The following is a 19,520-nucleotide window of genomic DNA, read 5'->3' on the forward strand; positions in this document are numbered from 1 at the left end:
CTACCAAGTGATTTATTTCCCCCCTTTTTTCCTTTATCCCAGTTTGGAATACCCAGACCTATTCATAGGCCAGTCTCCTCAATAGAACGTCTTCCGTGAATTTGGGAGAGTGCAGACGAGCACGTTTTTGCCTCCGAAAGGCGCGAGATCAGACGATGCTCGTTTTCGCTTCGCGGCGCGCTGGCGGACGTGCGCGTGGAGAAGCGGGGCTCGCGCGCGGCTCTCGCGGTCAGACTGCCGGCTCCTCACCGACCGGAGGGGTCGGCCTGACCTTCCCCTTCACCTCCGCCGGTCGGTGAAGGCGTTCGCTGTGACCCGGGGGCTACGCGAAAGGTTGGAGACCCAGCTGTGCCATTAGCTGCCGTTTGTCGTTGGGGGCTTGGGTTGTCAAGGGTTACTCGGGTTACCCTGGCGTTAGTTCCTCCCGGCAACGCACCCGGTGTCACCAAATGCTGGGGCTTGGTCACTGCAGGACTGAGACTGTGCAGCAGAATTACCATGGGCCTGGTTTATGCAGGACTGAGACTGTGCAGCAGAATTACCATGGGCCTGGTTTATGCAGGACTGAGACTGTGCAGCAGAATTACCATGGGCCTGGTTTATGCAGGACTGAGACTGTGCAGCAGAATTACCATGGGCTTGGTCACTGCAGGACTGAGACTGTGCAGTAAAATTACCATGAGCCTGGTTTATGCAGGACTGAAACCAGGACATATGCACAGAATATAAAAACGAAGAACAGTGAAACTGCATAAATGCAGTTTATAAATGTAGGGCAAGCTATATAACTTATGTGTTTAAATATATTTAGCCTAAATACAGTAGAAGATAAAGCACAATTCAATTCAATAAATATTGTTTACAAAAGTAGTAAACTGTATATAGCTCTATATCAATACTGTGTATATTGGTATAATTATATGCATTATACTGATAATTATAGAGATAATTATACACGTGGTATGTATTGGCATAATCCACCATATAATGATAGAAAGATAATGTATTTTCTGCAAGCTACAACTGATTTTTTCATTTCTTCTAACAAAGTGCAGAATGTTATTGAGTGAAAGGGCTAAATTAGTCAAAGAAAAAGTCAGTTGAATAAAGTAATGGAATATTGAACAGCAGGGGAAAAAGCAACCCAAAGAAAGCTGGAGGAGAGCCGCGTTGGATGGACCTGGATCTGCCTTGAGTTCCAGCTACCTCGATACCTCAGGGACAACGTTACTGGGTCACCTCAGGAAGAGAGGACGGCGGGGGGAGGCGCGGGGGAGGGGTTCCGAACGCCTAACAGAAGGGCTCTCCTTGTTTATAGAGGGAAAGGGCCCGGCGCTGCCGCGTCTGGCTATGGTCGCTTAACCGGCTCTCCCCAGTTCATTTTCCACCAGGCAGATAAGAGCCCCGCGAACCCAGGACCTACTGGCTGGGGGGTCCGTCTGAAGCTACTCAGCGAGGCTTTGTAGGAACACCTGTTGTGTTTTTTGGGGTGGGGGGTGGTGGTGGTGGTGGTGGTGGGGGTCAGAAGGTCCTCTTTCCTTCTGTTTTCATGCTGACAGTTGTAGGGGAGTAATTTGTCCAGTGTTAATTCAACTCTACAGAGATTTTATGAGTCCAGTCTGGCCATAGTGGACTTGTAGGAACTGTGTTAGTTCATTTGGATACCATCATTAACACGTCAGCACCCTCAGTTGATAAAGCTTTTAATATTTACAGGCTGATTTTCATGCCATTCAAAGTGCTCTGTTAGATATTGAACTCATGCTTAACCTGGCCAAGGCAAATCATATGCTCTTTCGTAGATCTAAAGGGAAAAGTCAGAAAAATTTTAATATTCATACTATTGATGGTTTCAAAATTCAGAGAGCCCAGTGGTATAAGTATTTATGTACCTGGTGAAGATTTACCGTTTAAAACGTTGAAGAGTTTGTGAAGAAACTGAAATCGGTTTTTTTCTGCAGGGACAAAAACTGATTAATAAAGGCTTTTAGATTAGCAATAGTCCAAACTGCATTTTTATTTGTACTGGATTACTCTGATGTAATCTACATGCCTGCATTTGCCAGTACCCACAAACCACTTGATGCAGTGTGTCATAGTGCACTCAGGTTTATTATGGGGGATGGTTTTAGAACACATCACTGTACATTGCATGAGAAAATTGGCTTGACCTCACTCAGAGCCCGAAGAGAATACCGCAGCTACACACTGCCGACAGGTTCCATAGGCTTATGTTAGATAAGCTTTCATATTATAGGCTATCTGTTCCCATTTCCATTTTAGATCTATTGAACAGTATACTTGGTCTCTGGAATACGTTACTCTCTATCACCCTCATTAAACCTCATATGGATACTGAATTAGGGCAGACTTCTCTCACCTTCTGTGCACCTTTTAAATGGAATCAGCTAGCCTACAGGTTACCTTCGATTTGGACAAATCGATCATCGTGGAGGGCTTCAGGTTTCTCTTAAGGGATGTTTTTCAGGAATTGTGTACTTGCTTTTCATAATATATTAGCATTTTCATGTAAATTTTAAATTGTAAATCTTGTTTGCTTCATTTTTGTGATATTTTAACGTATCGCGTTGTGTATTTTGTTGCATCGTTGTGTTGTCTGGGTGCCGTTGTAAAACAGAGCTTTGCTCTGGATCGGCCTCTCGCTGTTTAAATAAAGGCCTCTGTCTGATTTAACGCCGGGCGTTTAGGCTGACTGTGCTCTGCGTCGGGCAGAGAAGGGGGGGGCGGGGCCGGATCGATAACCGCGCAGCGTCTGGGAGCGGCACGGCCGGCGGGAGGCCTGCTCTCGCGGACGCGTGCCAGCGGGTTCCCGCGCGACCCCGATCGAGCGCGGCGGCGGCCCGGACGCGGAGCGCGGGCGGTGGGCGGCAAGCGGCGGGCGGGGTCGATCTCGCCGGGAGGGACCTCCGGCGCGGCTTCGATCGGTTATCGCAGCGGCTCCCGGGGATTAGCCCGGACGCCGTGTTGTTTGTTCCTTTCTCTTTGTGCAGAGCCGGGGAAAATTCCGGAAAGGATGCGTCGGCCTCGCGCGCTTGTTTACTGTTACGGAACGAGTCAGATACGGGCTGTGCTGTGTGCGGATGGGGGCTGTGCTGTGTGCGGATAGGGGCTGTGCTGTGTGCGGATAGGGGCTGTGCTGTGTGCGGATAGGGGCTGTGCTGTGTGCGGATAGGGGCTGTGCTGTGTGCGGATAGGGGCTGTGCTGTGTGCGGATGGGGGCTGTGCTGTGTGCGGATAGGGGCTGTGCTGTGTGCGGATAGGGGCGGCACGCTGGTGCGGCACCGGGGTAGCACTGTTGCAAGCGAGAAGGTGCTTGGTCCGAATCCTGGCTGGGTTTCCTCCGGGTGCTCCGGTTTCCTCCCACAATCCAAAGACATGCGGGGTAGGTTAATTGGAAAGTCTAAATTGCCCCTAAGAATGAGTGCGTGAGTGAACGGTGTGCATGTGCCTTACGATGGACTGGCGACCTGTTCAGGGTGTATTCCTGCCTCTCACTCAGTGCATGCTGGGATAGGCTCCAGCACCTCCCGCGACCCTGACCAGGAATGAGCGGGTGTTAGATAACGGACGGATGCGTGTGGTTAAGAGCAGTAAACGAAGCCCAAACCTCAGAGGGTAAAACTCATCTGTAGACGTAGTGACTCGACCACGGTGTCGTAGCAAGTAGCCTACTTTATTCTCAAAAAAAAAAAGGCTGATTCCGGGCTGACCGCGCTGCAACGGTCAGACGACTGCACGTGCGCTCCCTTTACTCTGTCCCCAAACTCATCCCAATATAGGCTACAGGTGCACCCCCCCACCCCCCCCCCCCCCCCACCCCCCGGCCCCAGCAGTGCCGCAGATCGCCGTAAAAAAGGTCGACCGCTCTTCCTCTGACGCGTGAAGGGTTTCAGACGCGCCGAGGAAGTCTCCCAGACCTTCCTCTATGCGTCGCCATCTGCACTGCGCCAGCTAGGAGACGCGAGGCAGGTTTTTTTTTTTTTATATCGCTCCTATATCAAAATAATTTCACGGTGAAATAAAATGAGTTAATGTATTCCTGATCATCCCGAGCAGCGGGGCGCTGCTGCGATTAGCATACGGAGTAGACGCCGAACCCCGCCTTCGTTCCTTCCTCTCCTTCGCCTTCCCCTCGCGCCGGTTCGCCCGAGCCGACGCTTCGTCTCGCGTTTGATGTCCCCAGACGGCGGGAAGGTGGGCTTCGGAGGAGACGGCCCGAGCGCTTGACGGAGGGACGTGTTTTTTTTGTCGGCGTCCTGGTTTCTTCTCCCAGGTGAAAAATGGGGTGGAAAGTGGCGAGTCTGCCTGTCACCGGAGAGTTTGTAACTCACGCTCCTCCAGCCGTCGAGGGTTTTTTTGGAAACGAGTCTTCCGTCGTGGGGACGTGCCATCCGGCTTAATTTCCCCGTGAGGAGGCTAGCTGTTGGACTGTCGGCCTAATGTTTGTAATCACATGCACAGGCACGCACGCAGGCAGGCTCAAACATGCATGCATGCATGCCCACGGACACACATTCGCAAAGGCAGGAGCACCACCAGTGATTTTGGGCCCCATGAATAGTTCTCACGTTGGGCCCCCACCACCCAAGAATATCGTATGTTCAAATATTTTTTGAGGGTCACTGTCAGCCAATCATATTAAGCTCCCCCCCGTACAGCGCCCCTGCACACACACACACACACACACCAAATGAACACACACACGGCCTCAAACATGCACACACCCACAGACACGCATACGCACACACAGGCTCAGGGACACTGGTCTGCCAGTTTGCGGCGTGCCTTCATTTATTGTTTTTGCCAGGAACCCGTGAGTGGGAAGGGTGAAGGTGTTAGATAATTTGTTTTCGTGTTGGTTGTGGTTGCATTTCTCTCTCTCTCTCTCTCTCTCTCTCTCTCTCTCTCTCTCTATCTCTCTCTCTCTCTCTCTCTCGCTCGCTCTCTATCTCCCCGGAACTGCCGCCTCCCCCTCCCAGGGGTGTCGCTCCAGCGTGTGACGGAGGGGTGTCGGCGCTCGCCCTGCAGCGCCGGCACAGCTGACGCTCCAGGTCAGCCGCTGGGACACTCGTGTGTACCGGGCAGACTACACGACTGCGCACTTAACAGCACTCACAGGCACTCACGGGCACTTTGGGGCACTTAAAGGCACATGTCTCTCTAAAGCGTGTCTGCCGTTGCGGACCAGTGCGCTGTTCCCCCCGCACGCCTGCGTCTGCGCGTAGCGCGCGCGTTCGTTAGCGCGGCGGCGGCGCTACCGGCACCGGCGAGCCTCTTTTCCGGGGGGATATTCATCTCTGAATTTGCGTTAGCTAATGCGTTTACCCGGAACGGCTGAGGGGAAGAGGCAGAGCCCCCCCTGCGGGTCTGTCTGGGGGGGGGGGGGGGGGGGGGGGGGGGGGGGGGGGGTTTCTGCCCGAGGACTTCCCAGCCGTGCAGATTGTGCACAGTCTGTACCGGAGGGAAAGTAAAAGCGGGTCCCCTTGGCCTAATGGGTCCCGCCTGTGCCGTTTCTCCCCTGCTGGGGAGGGGCGAGGCTGTGCACTACAGGGATTGCTTTGGTTTTCCTTTTCCCTGCACAAGGCTGCTGTGTGTTCTCAACAGGTGACCTGGGCTATTCTGCCTGCAGCTGTGTGCCTGTGTGTACGTGTGTGTGTGTGTGTGTGTGTGTGTGTATGTGCGTGTGTATGTGTGTGTATAATCTCTACAGTGAGAAACGGGCATAAGGGCCGTCTTGTGGGGTAGGGAATATAATGAACGTGTTAATGCCTTTATGCCCTTCGAGGAGACGCTTATTTTGGCGAACTGGCAGTTGGGTGGATGGTTATGATGTGAAATTGATGAAGAAGAGTTAGTGGCTCTGGGTGTGAGTGCGTGTGTGTGCGTGTACGTGTGTGTGTGCGTGTGTGTGTATGTGTGTGTGTCTGTGTGTGTGTGTGTGTGTGTGTGTGTGTCTGTGTGTGGGCGTGTGTATGTGTGTGTATAATTAACCAACCTGGTTCCAGCTCTACAGTGAGAAAGGGGCATAAGGGCCATCTTGTGAGGTAGGGAATATAACAAACACGCTAATGCCTTTAGACCCTTCTGGGAGATGCTTGTTTTAGGCAAACTGGCAGTTGGGTGGATGATTATGATGTGAAATTGACGCAGAAGAGTTGGCGGCTCCGGGCAAAGCCGTATGCTGAGCAGATTAGCGATAGCTGCGGGGCTGATTCAGTAAATAAGACGGACGACGTCCGAAGCCCTCTAAGTGCTTTCACTGCTGCCGGTGCTTTTGAATAATTGAATACGGCCTTCACTGTCTACTCCAGTGACACGGCGCTGTTAAACGGAGTGGTGGACTTGCGGGGAGAGCGAGCGAGGAGAAAATGGAGGATTGGGAGTAGGTCCTCGCAGTTTGTCCGGCTCTTCTCCTGCTGTTCCTCAGGGGGGGAGGGTTCCCAGCAGCCCCTCTGTCTTATCCAGAGGAGCTGAGGCCTCGACCTGAGGTCAGTCTGGCCGGGGAATCGGTACGAGGGTGAAAATGTTGGAATGAGGCCGTGTGTTTGAGGAAAGCGTGTGTGCGTACGTGTGAAAGTGTGCGTGTGCGTGTGTGTGCGTGTGCGCGCGTGTGTGTGTATGCGTCTGTGAGTGTGTGTGTGTGTGTGTGTGTATTAACTTTTTGATTGGTTTACATTGGAAAAAATTGTCATTTAACTATTAATTATGGGGATATTTTTAAAATGTGTTTGCCTTGATTTCTATGTTCCTTGAAACTGTCAGTTACAGCGAAATTGCCAGAAAACATTCCTAATAATAAATGCACTGTCACTGTACAAACAGGATATTTGGGTGAGTGAAAAATAGCAATTTCCCTTTGTTTGCTTGTTATTTTAACAACTAGAGAGAAGCCCGTTTCCGGTACAGCAGTGCATCATAATATTTTGATTGGGACATTTAATTTCACCTCCGTGCTCTTTGTTTCCTTTATAAAGTATACGCAAAGTCAACTGCCTGTTTTCAACCTTCCTTTCAATTATAGACTTAAAGTTTGTTTTCTTCATTTTGGCTGTTTGTACCTGCAGTTAATGCTTGTCTCAGGTAACCTTCCGTGCGTGCTCATTTGGGAGCTGTGTCATTTCTCACAGCCGGGTGCTGTAGTAGGCGCGTGTGGGGGTTGCAGGTTTGATTCCTCCCTGGCTGAGGCATTACCATAGTACTTTTGAGTTGTTTTGGTAAATATCTGCATTAATGTGAGTTATTCAGACATATTGTTTGAAGCGGAGAATGGCTTCGCTTCAGTGTCCGTCTCCACGGTGACACTGAAATCTGCAAAATATCAAATCTGTAAAATCTTGTCAACAAAGTGTCTTTACCACATCGATGTGCATTTAGGCTACCTCATGTACGCTGTACTGACGAGTGTTAGCGTCCGCGTGTATTTGTGTGAGCGGGTTGGGTTGCGCGACTGGGATAAAATATCGTATTACAAGTATTATGCAATGTGTTTAGATTTAAATATGACTTGCGATACAACAAGCATTAGGTTAGACACTTGCCATTTCCACACATGTCCAGTAGGCCTAGATCATAGACTGTGCCTGTGCTGTACTGTCAGAATACACAGATGAATTTACACAAATAAGCCTATTTTTAGCCAGATTTTATTGAACCGTCTAGGCTGTTTAAACCAAAACTTAGAGCTGAACAATACAGCTGTCCCAGAACCTGCCTTACATAATTCATAATGTGACAATGACAGTAACTCACAATGTATAGGCTATGCATAATTGGGATTATTTGCGATGAGCGTAATCTAAAATGATTAAAATCTCAAACGACTGAAAACCCTCCTTTCTGTTCTGTTATGAACATAATACATAGCGGTAGTTTACTTTATTTGCAATAAAGGTTGTTTACAGTCTTTTTTTTCAGTTTCTGCTGACTCACTGACCTTACAGTGGCTGGTACGGGGGGGGGGGGGGGGGGGGGGGGGTTGTGCTCTAAAGAAAGAAAATACACTCGGACGGTATTTGTGAGAGTCATTTTGTTGGCACGGTCATCGTTCACTTTCACATTCTCCACTTCGACAGCGCTCCGATTGAACGAGTCCCCGCTCTCCGCCCTCCGCATGCTTCCGATTGGCCAGCACCAGCAGCGCCTCCATCTGTTTATTAATTAAAAAAAAAAAAAAAGAGCCAATACAGCAGCCTTTTGCAATTATGAAATCGCACACATTTGAATTTCAATTTTAGTACATATTTCTTTAATCAGTGCTAGATGCTCAACTACCGAATAAATAATAATGCTTAATGTTTGTAGTTGGGCTTTTTATAGATCGTTACTCTCGCCGGATGTGTTGTGTGTCGAATGTGCTGAAGTGGAAAAGTGCATATTCACGCGGGGGGCGGGCTCTTCTGATTGGGCGGGGGCCGTGTGATGTCTCTGGGGAGAGCGCCTCTGACAGCTTGGGGAGAGGCGCTCCGCCATCCCACAAGGGAACGCTTCCCGTTGCCACGGTGAGCATTTGTAACGAGCAGTGTCTATGCTGTGTTGGCGATGTAGCAGATTGTTGGGATTATGGGTTGTTGGGGTTAAATTATGGGATGGCCATACGATCATGAATTTGTGTGTGTGTGTGTGTGTGGGGGTGGGGGGGGGTTATTTTGAAGTGTAGATCTACATATTCTTTATGTAATTTAGAATATTCTCAGTGTATTTTGTTATTTGTTACACACTGGAAATTTCAACCTACATCTCAGGCTAACCGTGCCCCCTCCTCCCTTCACAACACTGTAAGCTGGGAAGGAGAGGTCATTTTACGGGAGGGGGGGCAGGGCTGTTCGCCGGGGAATATTCGGTTGCCGCTCGGCGACGGTATCGGACGTCTCCGCGCGCTCCGCAGGGAGCCCGGCCCAGATGGATCGGCCGGAAGCCACAGGGAGGAAGGCCCGTCACGCGGCGCGGTGCAACGTTTCCGTGCGACCTCCGCGTCCGCGCCTGTCTGCGGCGGAGGAGGAAAGGCGATTGGCTCCCGCGGAAGAGGGGGCCGGGGGCGTGCGATTGGCCTCGCCGCTGCTCCTGTTGGCCGGAGTCGCATTCGAATGGTTCAGTAATTGACGTGAAGCTCTTCCCGCTCTTGGTCTGCTCCTGTCTGTTAGTGGGGTGTCAACAGTACATTTTATTTGGCAGGCATTTTTATCCAAAGCGACGTACAGTGAGTGAGTTCATACCGAGGGTCACTGGAACAACTACAAAACACAGGTCAGATAAGATACAATTCTCATCCATTCTGTGTAGCCATGAACATTAAGTCTAGATCACGCAGTAAGCATAGTATAAATTAGTAGAGTTATGGCAAGTGAAACTAGAAGTGAGGCATGATTACAAGAGATATGATAAAGAGCTACAACATGAAGATTATAGTACAAGTGCAACACACACGTGCTAGAAGATCAAGATACAAGGACAGAAGTGATATAAGACAGTGATATGAGTAACCCTGCAGAGGAGTAGTGATAGACTTAGTCAAGGTACAATCTGAAGAGGTGCGTCTTCAACATCTTTTCAGACTGGACCACTCAGCACCCCAAAGCTCTGCCTCCTTGGGACCCACCACCTCTGACAGCCAATCGATCGTACCAAAATCAGCCAATGAAAACGCGCCTTGCCTTGGCGCCTGCTCTAAGCGGCTGTAACCCCTGCTCACCCCCGTATATCTGATCTTAAACACTGTGCTGTTACTGTCTGCAGTAAGCACACACAATCCTAAGGCCCTCTCTCCCTCCTGGCCTAAAAACCCATCAAGCAAACCACACACATGTTCCTGTTGGCTTTAGGAGAACTCCACAGCAGGACTTGCACTGTATTCCCACGGTTTGTAATTAAGGGCTTTGCCCCTCCCCTCGCACCCAGGGTGCCAGTCAGTGTGTGTCCTCCCCCCCACGTCTCTGTTGGACCACCCGGAGCCCGGCAGCGCAGGTAAAGCCCTGGATCTGCCAGATTCCCAAGGGAAGGCGCTTCCAGTAAACAGGTGGATTTACCTGTGATCCGTTCTTGGCAAGGAAACCCTGCTCCTGTCAGTGTGGTGTTTCCTCCCAGGGTTCTGCTGGAAGAACAACAGATTTATGTGCTGCTAATGCAAGGCCAACAACGCTGATGCGCATGAGGCTATTTCAGCTGTGTTTGCACTCCTACACCTGCTACAGTACATTTACCTGTGCACAGTTAAAGCTACAGGACATTTACCTGTGTGCTATTAAAACTACAGACCATTTACCTGTGTGCAATTAAAACTGCAGCACATTTGCCTGTGTGCAGTTAAAACTGCAGCACATTTACCTGTGTGCAGTTAAAACAACAGCACATTTACCTGTGTGCAGTTAAAACAACAGCACATGTACCTGCCTGCAGTTAAAACTATAGCACATTTACCTGCCTGCAGTTAAAACTATAGCACATTTACCTGTGTGCGGTCAAGTCTTTTTACCTTTTAAAAATGACCTTTTTGCAGTCATGACAGAATTATCAGTTATGGACTTAAATAAATCAAGACTGCACTGCAAATTTATGAGTCCTGTCAAAACCAAAATGTGTCTCTTGTAGAATAGATTTTAAACTGAACATTTTGTTGTGCACGCTGTGTTCAGTGCATTTACTTGCGTGGATCTTTTCTACCCCTCGGTGTCGCATGATTGCCCTTTCTGTTTTTATTCAGCCGTTTTCCTTGATGTATGCCCCGAAAACTTGATTAGCAATGGGTATTAGCACTCAGCTTAATTGGATGACTAATTAAACATAATTAATGAACTCTAATCGCTCATTCCATTTGTCAGTTCTCGCTTCACAGTTGATCAAGCCTGGGACAATTAATCGAGCGTTGTGCTTAAAACAGAAATGCTTTGAGTTTTATGTTTTCGTGAGCTCCCGCGCTTTCATTGTGGAGCGCCGTAGGGTAGTCGGCTGAGAACTGTGAGCAGAGGTAGAGAGGCACAACCGGGGCCATTTCATTAAGGGCAGTCTGAGAAACAGGCCGCAAAATATCGTGTCCCACGATTAATGAGCAGTGCTGACGCTGGCCAGGAGCTGGAATTGGTTCTCTGATATATAATCAGTGCTTTAATGTGGAATCGGTGCTTTGAAGGGGGCTCAGTCCCGTAGCATGGCATCTGTGCTTTGATATGGAATCTGTGCTTTTAATACGGAATCGGCACTTTTAATATTGAATCGGTGTTTTGTTTTTTTTTGCCATTTTCTCCCCAATTTAGTCATTATACCAATTCCCCGTGTGTATCACAGTCCTGGTCAATACGCTATCCTCTGTCGGTCTGGGGAGGGTGTAGACTACCACATGCCAGCCTCCGATAAATGTGGAGTCGCCAGACGCTTCTTTTCACCTGACAGCGAGGAGCTTCACTGGGAGAGCGTAAGAGGTTCGTGCTATCTCCCCCAGATCCCCTCCCTGCTGAACAGGGAGACCAAACAGTAGGAGTCGCTAATGCAACGATCGGGACTCATACCCTCACCAGCTTCCCACCCGCGAACACTGCCAGTTGTGTTCGTCGTGTTCTGACCAAGCCGGAAGTACCACTGCCGGGGATTGAACCCGGGTCTCTGCTGTGGTGGGCGAGGTGGTAGACGGCCCTTGAATCGGTGTTTTTAAATGGAATCAGCGCTTTACTATGAATCTGTGCTTTAATATGTAATAAGCATTTTAATATGAATTGGTGCTTTAATAGGCCTTTGGCAGTTTCATACAGGTGCTTTACTAGGTATAGGTGTCATATAGGTGTCTCACGGTGACAACGATTATGAACGATGGATGAAGCTGTTTTAGAAAGAAAAAGTGGTAAGGAGAGACGTTTAAGCTCCTTGTGGCAGTGCTAGAATGACGTCGCTCCAACGAAGCGCAATTTGAATTTGTAGCAGAGACGGGGAGTTTGGAAGAGGGAGAGATTTATGACATCGTCTCCAAATATGACTCGGTTGACGCCCTGTGCCTTGCGCTCCGGTGATTGCTGTCTGCGCGTCCGCGGTACATCACGCCAATAAAGCATCACAGCCCGATTGAACTGCCTTGATCTGAGATGCACAGCGATAAGGGGGCGGACGGGCCCAGGGTGAGACGAGGACGCGTCGCCAGTTCTGTTTAATGCACTGCACTTCATTGGTGCGAGCTGCATGCAGTCAATATTACCTAGGCGTAACGTAAAATGAACAGGCAAGGTCCTTAGGAGGGCTAATGCTATATTGGTCTGCCAGGACCATCCACTCCAGAGGGAGTTTGAGCTTTTGCCCTCAGGCTGTCGTTACAAGGCACCTGTTTGGAGGACTAAAAGATTCCATGTCTCCTTCATCCCAGGTGCTATTGATATGCTGAATGGCAAATAATAGCACTCTGGTTGCATTACTTGCACTACCCCTGTGCATTTGCACACTTGCACACATTTTTACTTGGTATGAATTTCCATTTCCCTCCACTAGCTCAGTGGTTTTATTGTGTTGATGTTGTCGTGATGTTGTCCTTTTGTATTCTGTCTTCATGTGAACCCTGGCTGCAAAACAAATTTCCCCTAGTGGGACAATAAAGATAACCTTGAACCTAGTATGAACCCTGGACCAGTGTGTGTTAATGCAGAACCCTGGACCTGTGTGTGTTAAAGCTGAACACTGGACCTGTGCGTGTTAAAGCTGAACACTGGACCAGTGCGTGTTAAAGATGAACACCGGACCAGTGTGTGTTAAAGATGAACACCGGACCAGTGTGTGTTAAAGCTGAACACTGGACCAGTGCGTGTTAAAGCTGAACACTGAACCAGTGTGTGTTAAAGCTGAACCCTGGACCAGTGTGTGTTAATGCTGAACACTCAAATCAACATCAAATAAATAAAAAACCTTTATTTATACAGGGAAGGTTGACTGGGCACATGTGCTAATTTACAGCAACCCCAATGAGTAGCCTAACCTGCATGTCTTTTGGACTGTGGGAGGAAACCAGAGTACCTGGAGGAAACCCACAGGGACACGGAGAGAACATGCAAACTCCACACAGAAAGGCCCCATCCAGGATGCAAACCCAGGACCTTCTTACTGCTGCCCACTGCACCACTGTGCCACCCCTGAATGGTGTTCACGCACCGTTTTTTTGTGAAATAGTGTTTACTCGCCTCTATATTAGCATATAGGCATCATCCCAAACAGCGTTTGGCAGCTCAGATGTTGTTAGCTAGCCAAATAAGGTTGTCCGGAGCACTGATTCATGGATATAAGGCGATTTCTAAAAGGCCAGTGCATGACTCAACAGATCATTTTCTGTGGCGTGGGCATAGCATGAGCAAATGTTTACATTTTCATTATTTGCCACGTCATTTTTTCCGTTCTCAATTTGTCGCTGTTTTCTAATCACACCATTGCTGCTTGTTATGTGGCTCATTTACAAGTGAGACTTCCCCATCATGTCAGTCAAGTGCATAGAGTTTTTGTGAAAGTTTTGTTGGTGTGTAGATCCTCACATTAAAAGAAAAAAAAATGCATGAAAATGGTCCATTTTAGGGGATCATTTTTCAAAATTTTCTCAGTGGGGACGATACCCCCGGTCCCCACAAGGACAGTCTGGACTCTGATGGCTATAAGTCCACCCGACGCAGGACCCTGGGCAGGTCTGAGCAGAATTCTCCCCCACGCGGGTGGGTCTGACCCAGCGGGCCCAGTGCGGCTCCACGCTCCTGCGTGCGCTGTAATGACCTGGCACCGACCGCAGACTGCAGCTGGATCCGCTCAAATAAAACCAACGGAGACGCTCGCAATTTCACTGAAACAATATAAAACGCATAAAATTATGTTTCTATTGTGCACCCAGTGACCCCCCCCCCCCCCACACACATCCCCCTCCCTCGCCTCCATCCAGAATCGTGGGAAACAGGACCTTAAACGCAGCACGCCAGCCCCCTCTAATTGGGAATCGGCATTTCGTATGGAATTTCCGCTTCAATGTGGAATTGGCACATTAATAAGGAATCAGATCTTTAATATGGAATTGGCACTTCACTAAGGAATCGGTGCTTTAGCATGCTGTCATGTGGCGTGTCCCGCCTGAGTGCTGACTCAGTATGGTGTTGTGGCCCACAGTCTGGTAATGATTCCCCTTCCCCTCAGGACAGTGCATAATCTGCCGCGGTATTGTCCAGGGTGGGAGGGTTCCAGGTCAGCGGGAAACACCCTGTCTCCTCGTGAACACAGTGGTCACATTCTGCTCGGTGGAATCTGCATTGCATACTGCACAGATGCACCGGTCCTGCAGTCGTCTGGATTGCCCGTCCCTCTCACCAAGCTGATCTAGATCAGTGAAAAGAGGATTTGTGCATATCTGATGGAAACCTGTCCCAATATAATGTGAAACTGAAGAGCGAACAAAATAGATGGAGATGGAGGGACGCTGGTCATAATGTCAAACCCTCTGCTCTGTCAGTGAATCATGCCATCTCCAGCCTGGATTCTCTCTCTGTGTCTGCATATTAGTTTCACCTTAATCTCCTCAGGGTGGGGCCCACCTTGTTGATCTAGCATCTAGACCAGACCTGAATCCTATTCCTGGAGATCTACCGTCCTCTAGGTTTTCGTTTCAACCCTAATTTGGCACACCTGATTCTACTAATGAGCAGCTGAGCTGTTGAATGAGGTGTGCTTTGTTAGGGTTGGATTGACGTGTGCTTTGTTAGGGTTGGATTGAAGACCTACAGGATAGTATATCTCCAGGGACAGCGTCAGGCAGCCCTCATCTGGGCCTATTGCTTTTTTTAAAGATTTTGGTAATAGACTCCCAGTTTGCCTCATGGTGTCGAAGGTAATACATTGATTCTCTTTGACTGTATCCCTTGGTAGCCAGATGCGGAAATCAGCAAGAAATCTTATTTTGTTTGTGTGTAGGCCAAGCTCCATTGTCTTTTAAGGTTCTCATGTCCATACCCCCCCCCAGTGTTTAGTGCTTGACTACAGGCTGCTGCCAACATCAATTTATTTCTTTACTTTTAACAGGACGCTAGACATTACCATAGTCATTTTGAACATTTCGTGTCTTTGGTGTAATGATGTAATCTCTGGAATGTTCTGGCATTATTAGTAGGCTTTGTCTCATAGGCGTAGTTTCTTGAGGGGGACGGGGCACGCATTTGGGGGAATGTCAGTCATATTCTGTTAGATGCCAGACACTCCTTAACCACCAAGAAAAGTCCCCCCGCCCCCAATTTTAGAATGAACCCTACAGTTTGTCTCCAGCTTTTCTGTTGTTTCTCACGACCGTTCACAGTGGACTTGGGATGGGGCACTGAGGCTTCATGGAACCTGTGATTGGTGGAGATGGTGCTCTCTATAGCAAAATGCTGTGATTGGTCCTAGTCAGTGACTGTCTGAGAGGATGTGAAAATAGCCTCTTTTTGGGATTGGTGAAGCTTTCACTCCCATTGCTATTGTAGTTGAGATGTCTTTATTTCTCTCGGTTCACTTTTTTCCCCTCGTCTCTGTTGTCCTTTTCTCCCTCCCTGTTGCTCTTCTTCCCTCTCTTTTAATCATATCTCTGTCTCTGCCCGCTCTCTTTTCCCCACCATCCATCTCCCTCTCTCCTTCCCTGTTTCTTTCTCCATCCCTCTATCTCTCTTTCCCCTTCCCCCTCTCTCCCCCTCTCTCCCCTATCTCCATCTCTCTCTTTCTCCCTCTCTCTCCCCTCTCCCCCTCTCCCTCTCTCTCTTTCTCTCCCTCTCTCTGTCTCTCTCCCCCCTTCCCACTCTCTCTCTCTCCACTCTCCCTCTCTCCCCTCTCTCTCCCTCTCTCTCTCTCTCTGCCAGCTCCAGTGCGTGGGGATGGGTGATGATGGACAGCAGAAGTCCTCGCGTGGTGGACTACTTCGTGGTGGCGGGGCTGATGGACTCGTCCAAGCCGCTGGACGAGGAGATCCACTTCGACGACGCCTGCCACCAGACGGCCAGGCCCAAGGCGCCCGTCACTGACGTGGCCGTGGTGATGCGCTCGCTCGGGGAGCAGGTGCCCGCCGGGTACGCCTGCGTGGAGGCCACGCCCTCCGGCCTCTCCGCCGACCTGAACGGGGGCAGCCTCATGGGACCCCAGACCTACCTGTGTTACAGGAGGGGGCGGGACAAGCCCCCGCTCACTGACCTGGGGTGAGGGAGCGCGTGCCTGTGCGTGTGCGTGTGTGTGCGTCTTTTATTTTGTGAACGTATTGTGAAATGTACTGTGAAACATGACTGTCTTGTTGCATTAATTCTATCTAACATGCTACTCTCACAGATACATTGTGAGTCATTGTCCAAGCAGCAATGCTAACATCCGCCTCTTTTCCCTTTCTCATATTGTAACATTGCGGTTACTTTATGGTAGATTTATGAAAAACGGTGTAGAATAGTTGAAATTAGCCCTCTTATGGTTAAACACGCATTGTAACCAATTACAAACAAAAAGACCTCCCACAGGCCATGTGTTTGTCCAATCAGGAGCAGCACACAAATTTCTGCTAACTGTGACACACTGAGAGCATAGAGATAGTCATCTCATCTCACGGGTCTTCAGATTTTAACGGTAAATGTGCATTTACTATACAGTTGCCAAACACGCACACTCGCACACACGTGTGTATTGATACTGGTTTTGAAATGTGTGTGCGGTACTTGGTGTTTTCGCGGTTTAGAAGCTTCCGGGCCCTTGACATAGGTGTGACTCATTTAAGCCCTTTCTGAAATGAGACGGTAACTGCTTTCGGTTGAGACTTAGAGTAAATGACAACCCGTTCCAGGAAAATTAGACCGCTGGCTGCTTCCTCCTCCTCCTCCTCCTCCTCCTCCTCTTCAGCTCTGGGGCACCATTCTGATGAAGCAGGGACAGCTGGGATTCTGTGGCAGTGCGGGAGGTCAGGGACAGGCAGAGATGTTTCATTAGCGAGAGATGTTTCTGTCTCAGCCTCCTGACCCCAAACATCAGGTGATTAGAGATCCTGTGTTTATGTACGAGAGAGAAGAGATGTGAAGCAAGATGTGAGGTATGTGGGTGTAGGTGTGACAGACCTTTTGACACTAAAATTTCCTGCAGATTACTGACAGATTTAAAAGACTCTTCTCTCGTATGATTTAACATTTTTGGGTCGTATTCCAGTGAACATTGTCAGGGTTCAAATCTCTCTGAACAGTTGAAGCGTTTCAAAAGCACATTCTGTCTAGGTGTTGTGAGAGTGTGTTGTCGGAGTGTGTGAATGCATTAGGCCCTGTGGTAGGCCTGTGTTGTGTAAACACTGCTGTTCCTGGGAGTGAAAGAGGGAGAACGCGTAAGATGCAGAGTGAGTGAGTGAGTCAGAGTGTGTGCGCGTGTGTGTGTGTGTTTCATTAATGCAGAGACAAACAAAGGCATTGCCTGGCAGCCACAGACAGAGCTGGCTCTGCAGTACGTGTTAGATTGTTATTTATTTATTTCATGTTAAAAATACAACAAAAACCAGAGCTTGTGCGCAAAAAAAACAGAGTAGCATGAAATATTTATTTATGATGCATAAATTTGTAGTTAAAACTGACGCACAGAGCCAGACATTTTGGCACAGCCTTTCTAGATAGGACGCAAATGAGGAAGTGCATTCAGTTTTCTCCCGAATGCCCCAAGGCCCACCATTATAGGGTCACCAGAAACTTTTTAAAGCATCTACAACCTGCCTGGGCCAATACAATACACTAAACTAAACACCACACTAAAATTGAAATTATATAAAAGAACCTTTGAGACCTCCTGAGTGCTACTGTACCGAAATACTGAATCCAGTGTGCTTCACAGGTCACCATAGTAACTGCCCCCACGTGGGAAGGACACTTTCTAAAATCCTGTGTATTTTCAGCACAGCATATGGTTAGCACCATTAAAGACTTGTAGACTTGGGGGGGGTCAGATTTGCGTTCCGAAATCCACATTTCTTACAGCCCGTTTGGTCTGGACACTGCTCGCTGACGGTGACCGATTGCTGTGATTGGTGCGTCTGACGGCGAGTCGCAGCGCCGCGTTTCTGAAGCGTTTCGTTTAGTCTGCGCTCGCCGCGAGGACGCCTCGTTCCCTGAGCGCTCAGGAACGCCGAGCGACAGCGGCATTGTTCTCGTCCCGGCCGCGTCCGTCTCCCCCGCTGACAGGCACCGCGCACGGTGAGACAGCATCGCTTTTAAACGCGGGGTGCTGCACGACAGGAAAATACAACCCACTTTATTGTGTTGCCGGTGTTTGATTTTGATAAAATGTGCTCTGTCAGACTCATTTTTACACTGAACGTTTTTACAGTGCAAGTTTGTCAGTTTGGGGATGTTTTTTCTTTATCGGTGGATTCGATTTGGGGTTTTGGAACCAGGTGTGGCTCGGCTTCAGGGGGCTGCAGGTGTTGTAGGGTAATCCCCGTCGGCTTTTTTGGCCTCAGTGCCTCAGTGGGTACGGTTCAAATAACGCCGTCTCTCTCACTGCTCTGCCTCTTCTCTACAGCCAGCCCTTTACGGGTTCATTCGGTTAAAGTGCCACACTACAGTGCGCAGATAAATCCCGTGGCTCGATTTGGGACCCTGTGTTTTTCGAAATGCGCAATAGGCGATAGGGTTCAGTCGATTAGGGGGCCCCGTGTTCATTGCTATCGAGCGACCCCTGCTGGTTGATCTGGCGTAAACTGCATGCTAAGACGCTAAGATCCACATTTGAAAGGTCTTCCTCCAACCCCGCCCTGTGCAAGCTTGGCTCTAGTCTAATCCGCGTAATTGGAATCAAGTATGTCTCCGGCCTAAGATGTGTCACCTGAAATTCTTAACACAACGCAAGTGTGAGCTGCAGTGTCAAGTGTGGCAGCGAGGGGTATGGATGCCCACAAGGATGATTGCACTTCGAAAACAAAAGCACAAACGTAAACGCCCTCCAAATCAAGAAACGATGCAAAGAGGAGAATCGCTCCACGCCACTGGAATGTGCTCTCGCACAGAGAGGATCACGTCACAACTGCTTTAGACTTGGCAACGGGAAAAGACCAGAGACGCGGGTTGATAACTAACGTTAGCTCAGTTTTACGCAGCTAACTGCTGTGAGGTGAAGTGAACTCGCTAGTTAGCTAACGTACCTATCGGAGTCGCTAGCCAGCTAACAACCTGCCGTTCACAAGATCCATATTGTTGTTCTTTTCTAATAAGTAATGGATTTGTGATGATCATATAAGAATGCTTATTTTTGTTTATTCACCGTTTATTGCCCTCTTCTGACGTTCACCCGCGTCTTTTGGTCTCTTCCGGCTGCCTAAAGTCTAAAGCGGTAATGACGTGTTCCTCTCTGTGCGAGAGCACATTCCATTGTGCGGCTTCCCCTAAGTGGCATGGAGCACTTCTGTTGCATCAACTGGTTTTGCGGGGATTCTCCCCTTAACATCGTTTCTCGATTTGGAGGGCGTTTCCTTTACGTTTTGTGCTGACGTTTTTGAAGCACGATTGTTCGTTTGTATCATTACTCGATTTGGA

General features: G+C 49.0%; 1 protein-coding gene across 10 annotated transcripts in view; it reads left to right on the top strand.

The window, feature by feature from the left end:
• LOC118227435 (C-myc promoter-binding protein-like) overlaps positions 1–19,520 on the top strand; it is a 73,114-nt gene that overhangs the window by 4,440 nt on the left and 49,154 nt on the right. For 9 of the 10 annotated variants that reach the window (XR_004765280.1, XM_035417890.1, XM_035417892.1 and 6 more), the window contains exon 2: positions 15,840–16,172. Coding sequence is in view for 9 of the 10 variants with exons in the window: in XM_035417890.1 (XP_035273781.1) it covers positions 15,862–16,172 (311 nt within the window). In the remaining variant the exon portion in view is untranslated. Of the gene's footprint in view, positions 1–15,373; positions 15,415–15,839; positions 16,173–19,520 lie in introns of those variants that run through there. The other variant, XM_035417891.1, reaches the window with a different exon arrangement.

Source organism: Anguilla anguilla, chromosome 5 (genome assembly GCF_013347855.1).
Source record: "Anguilla anguilla isolate fAngAng1 chromosome 5, fAngAng1.pri, whole genome shotgun sequence".
NCBI classification, from domain to species: Eukaryota; Metazoa; Chordata; class Actinopteri; order Anguilliformes; family Anguillidae; genus Anguilla; species Anguilla anguilla.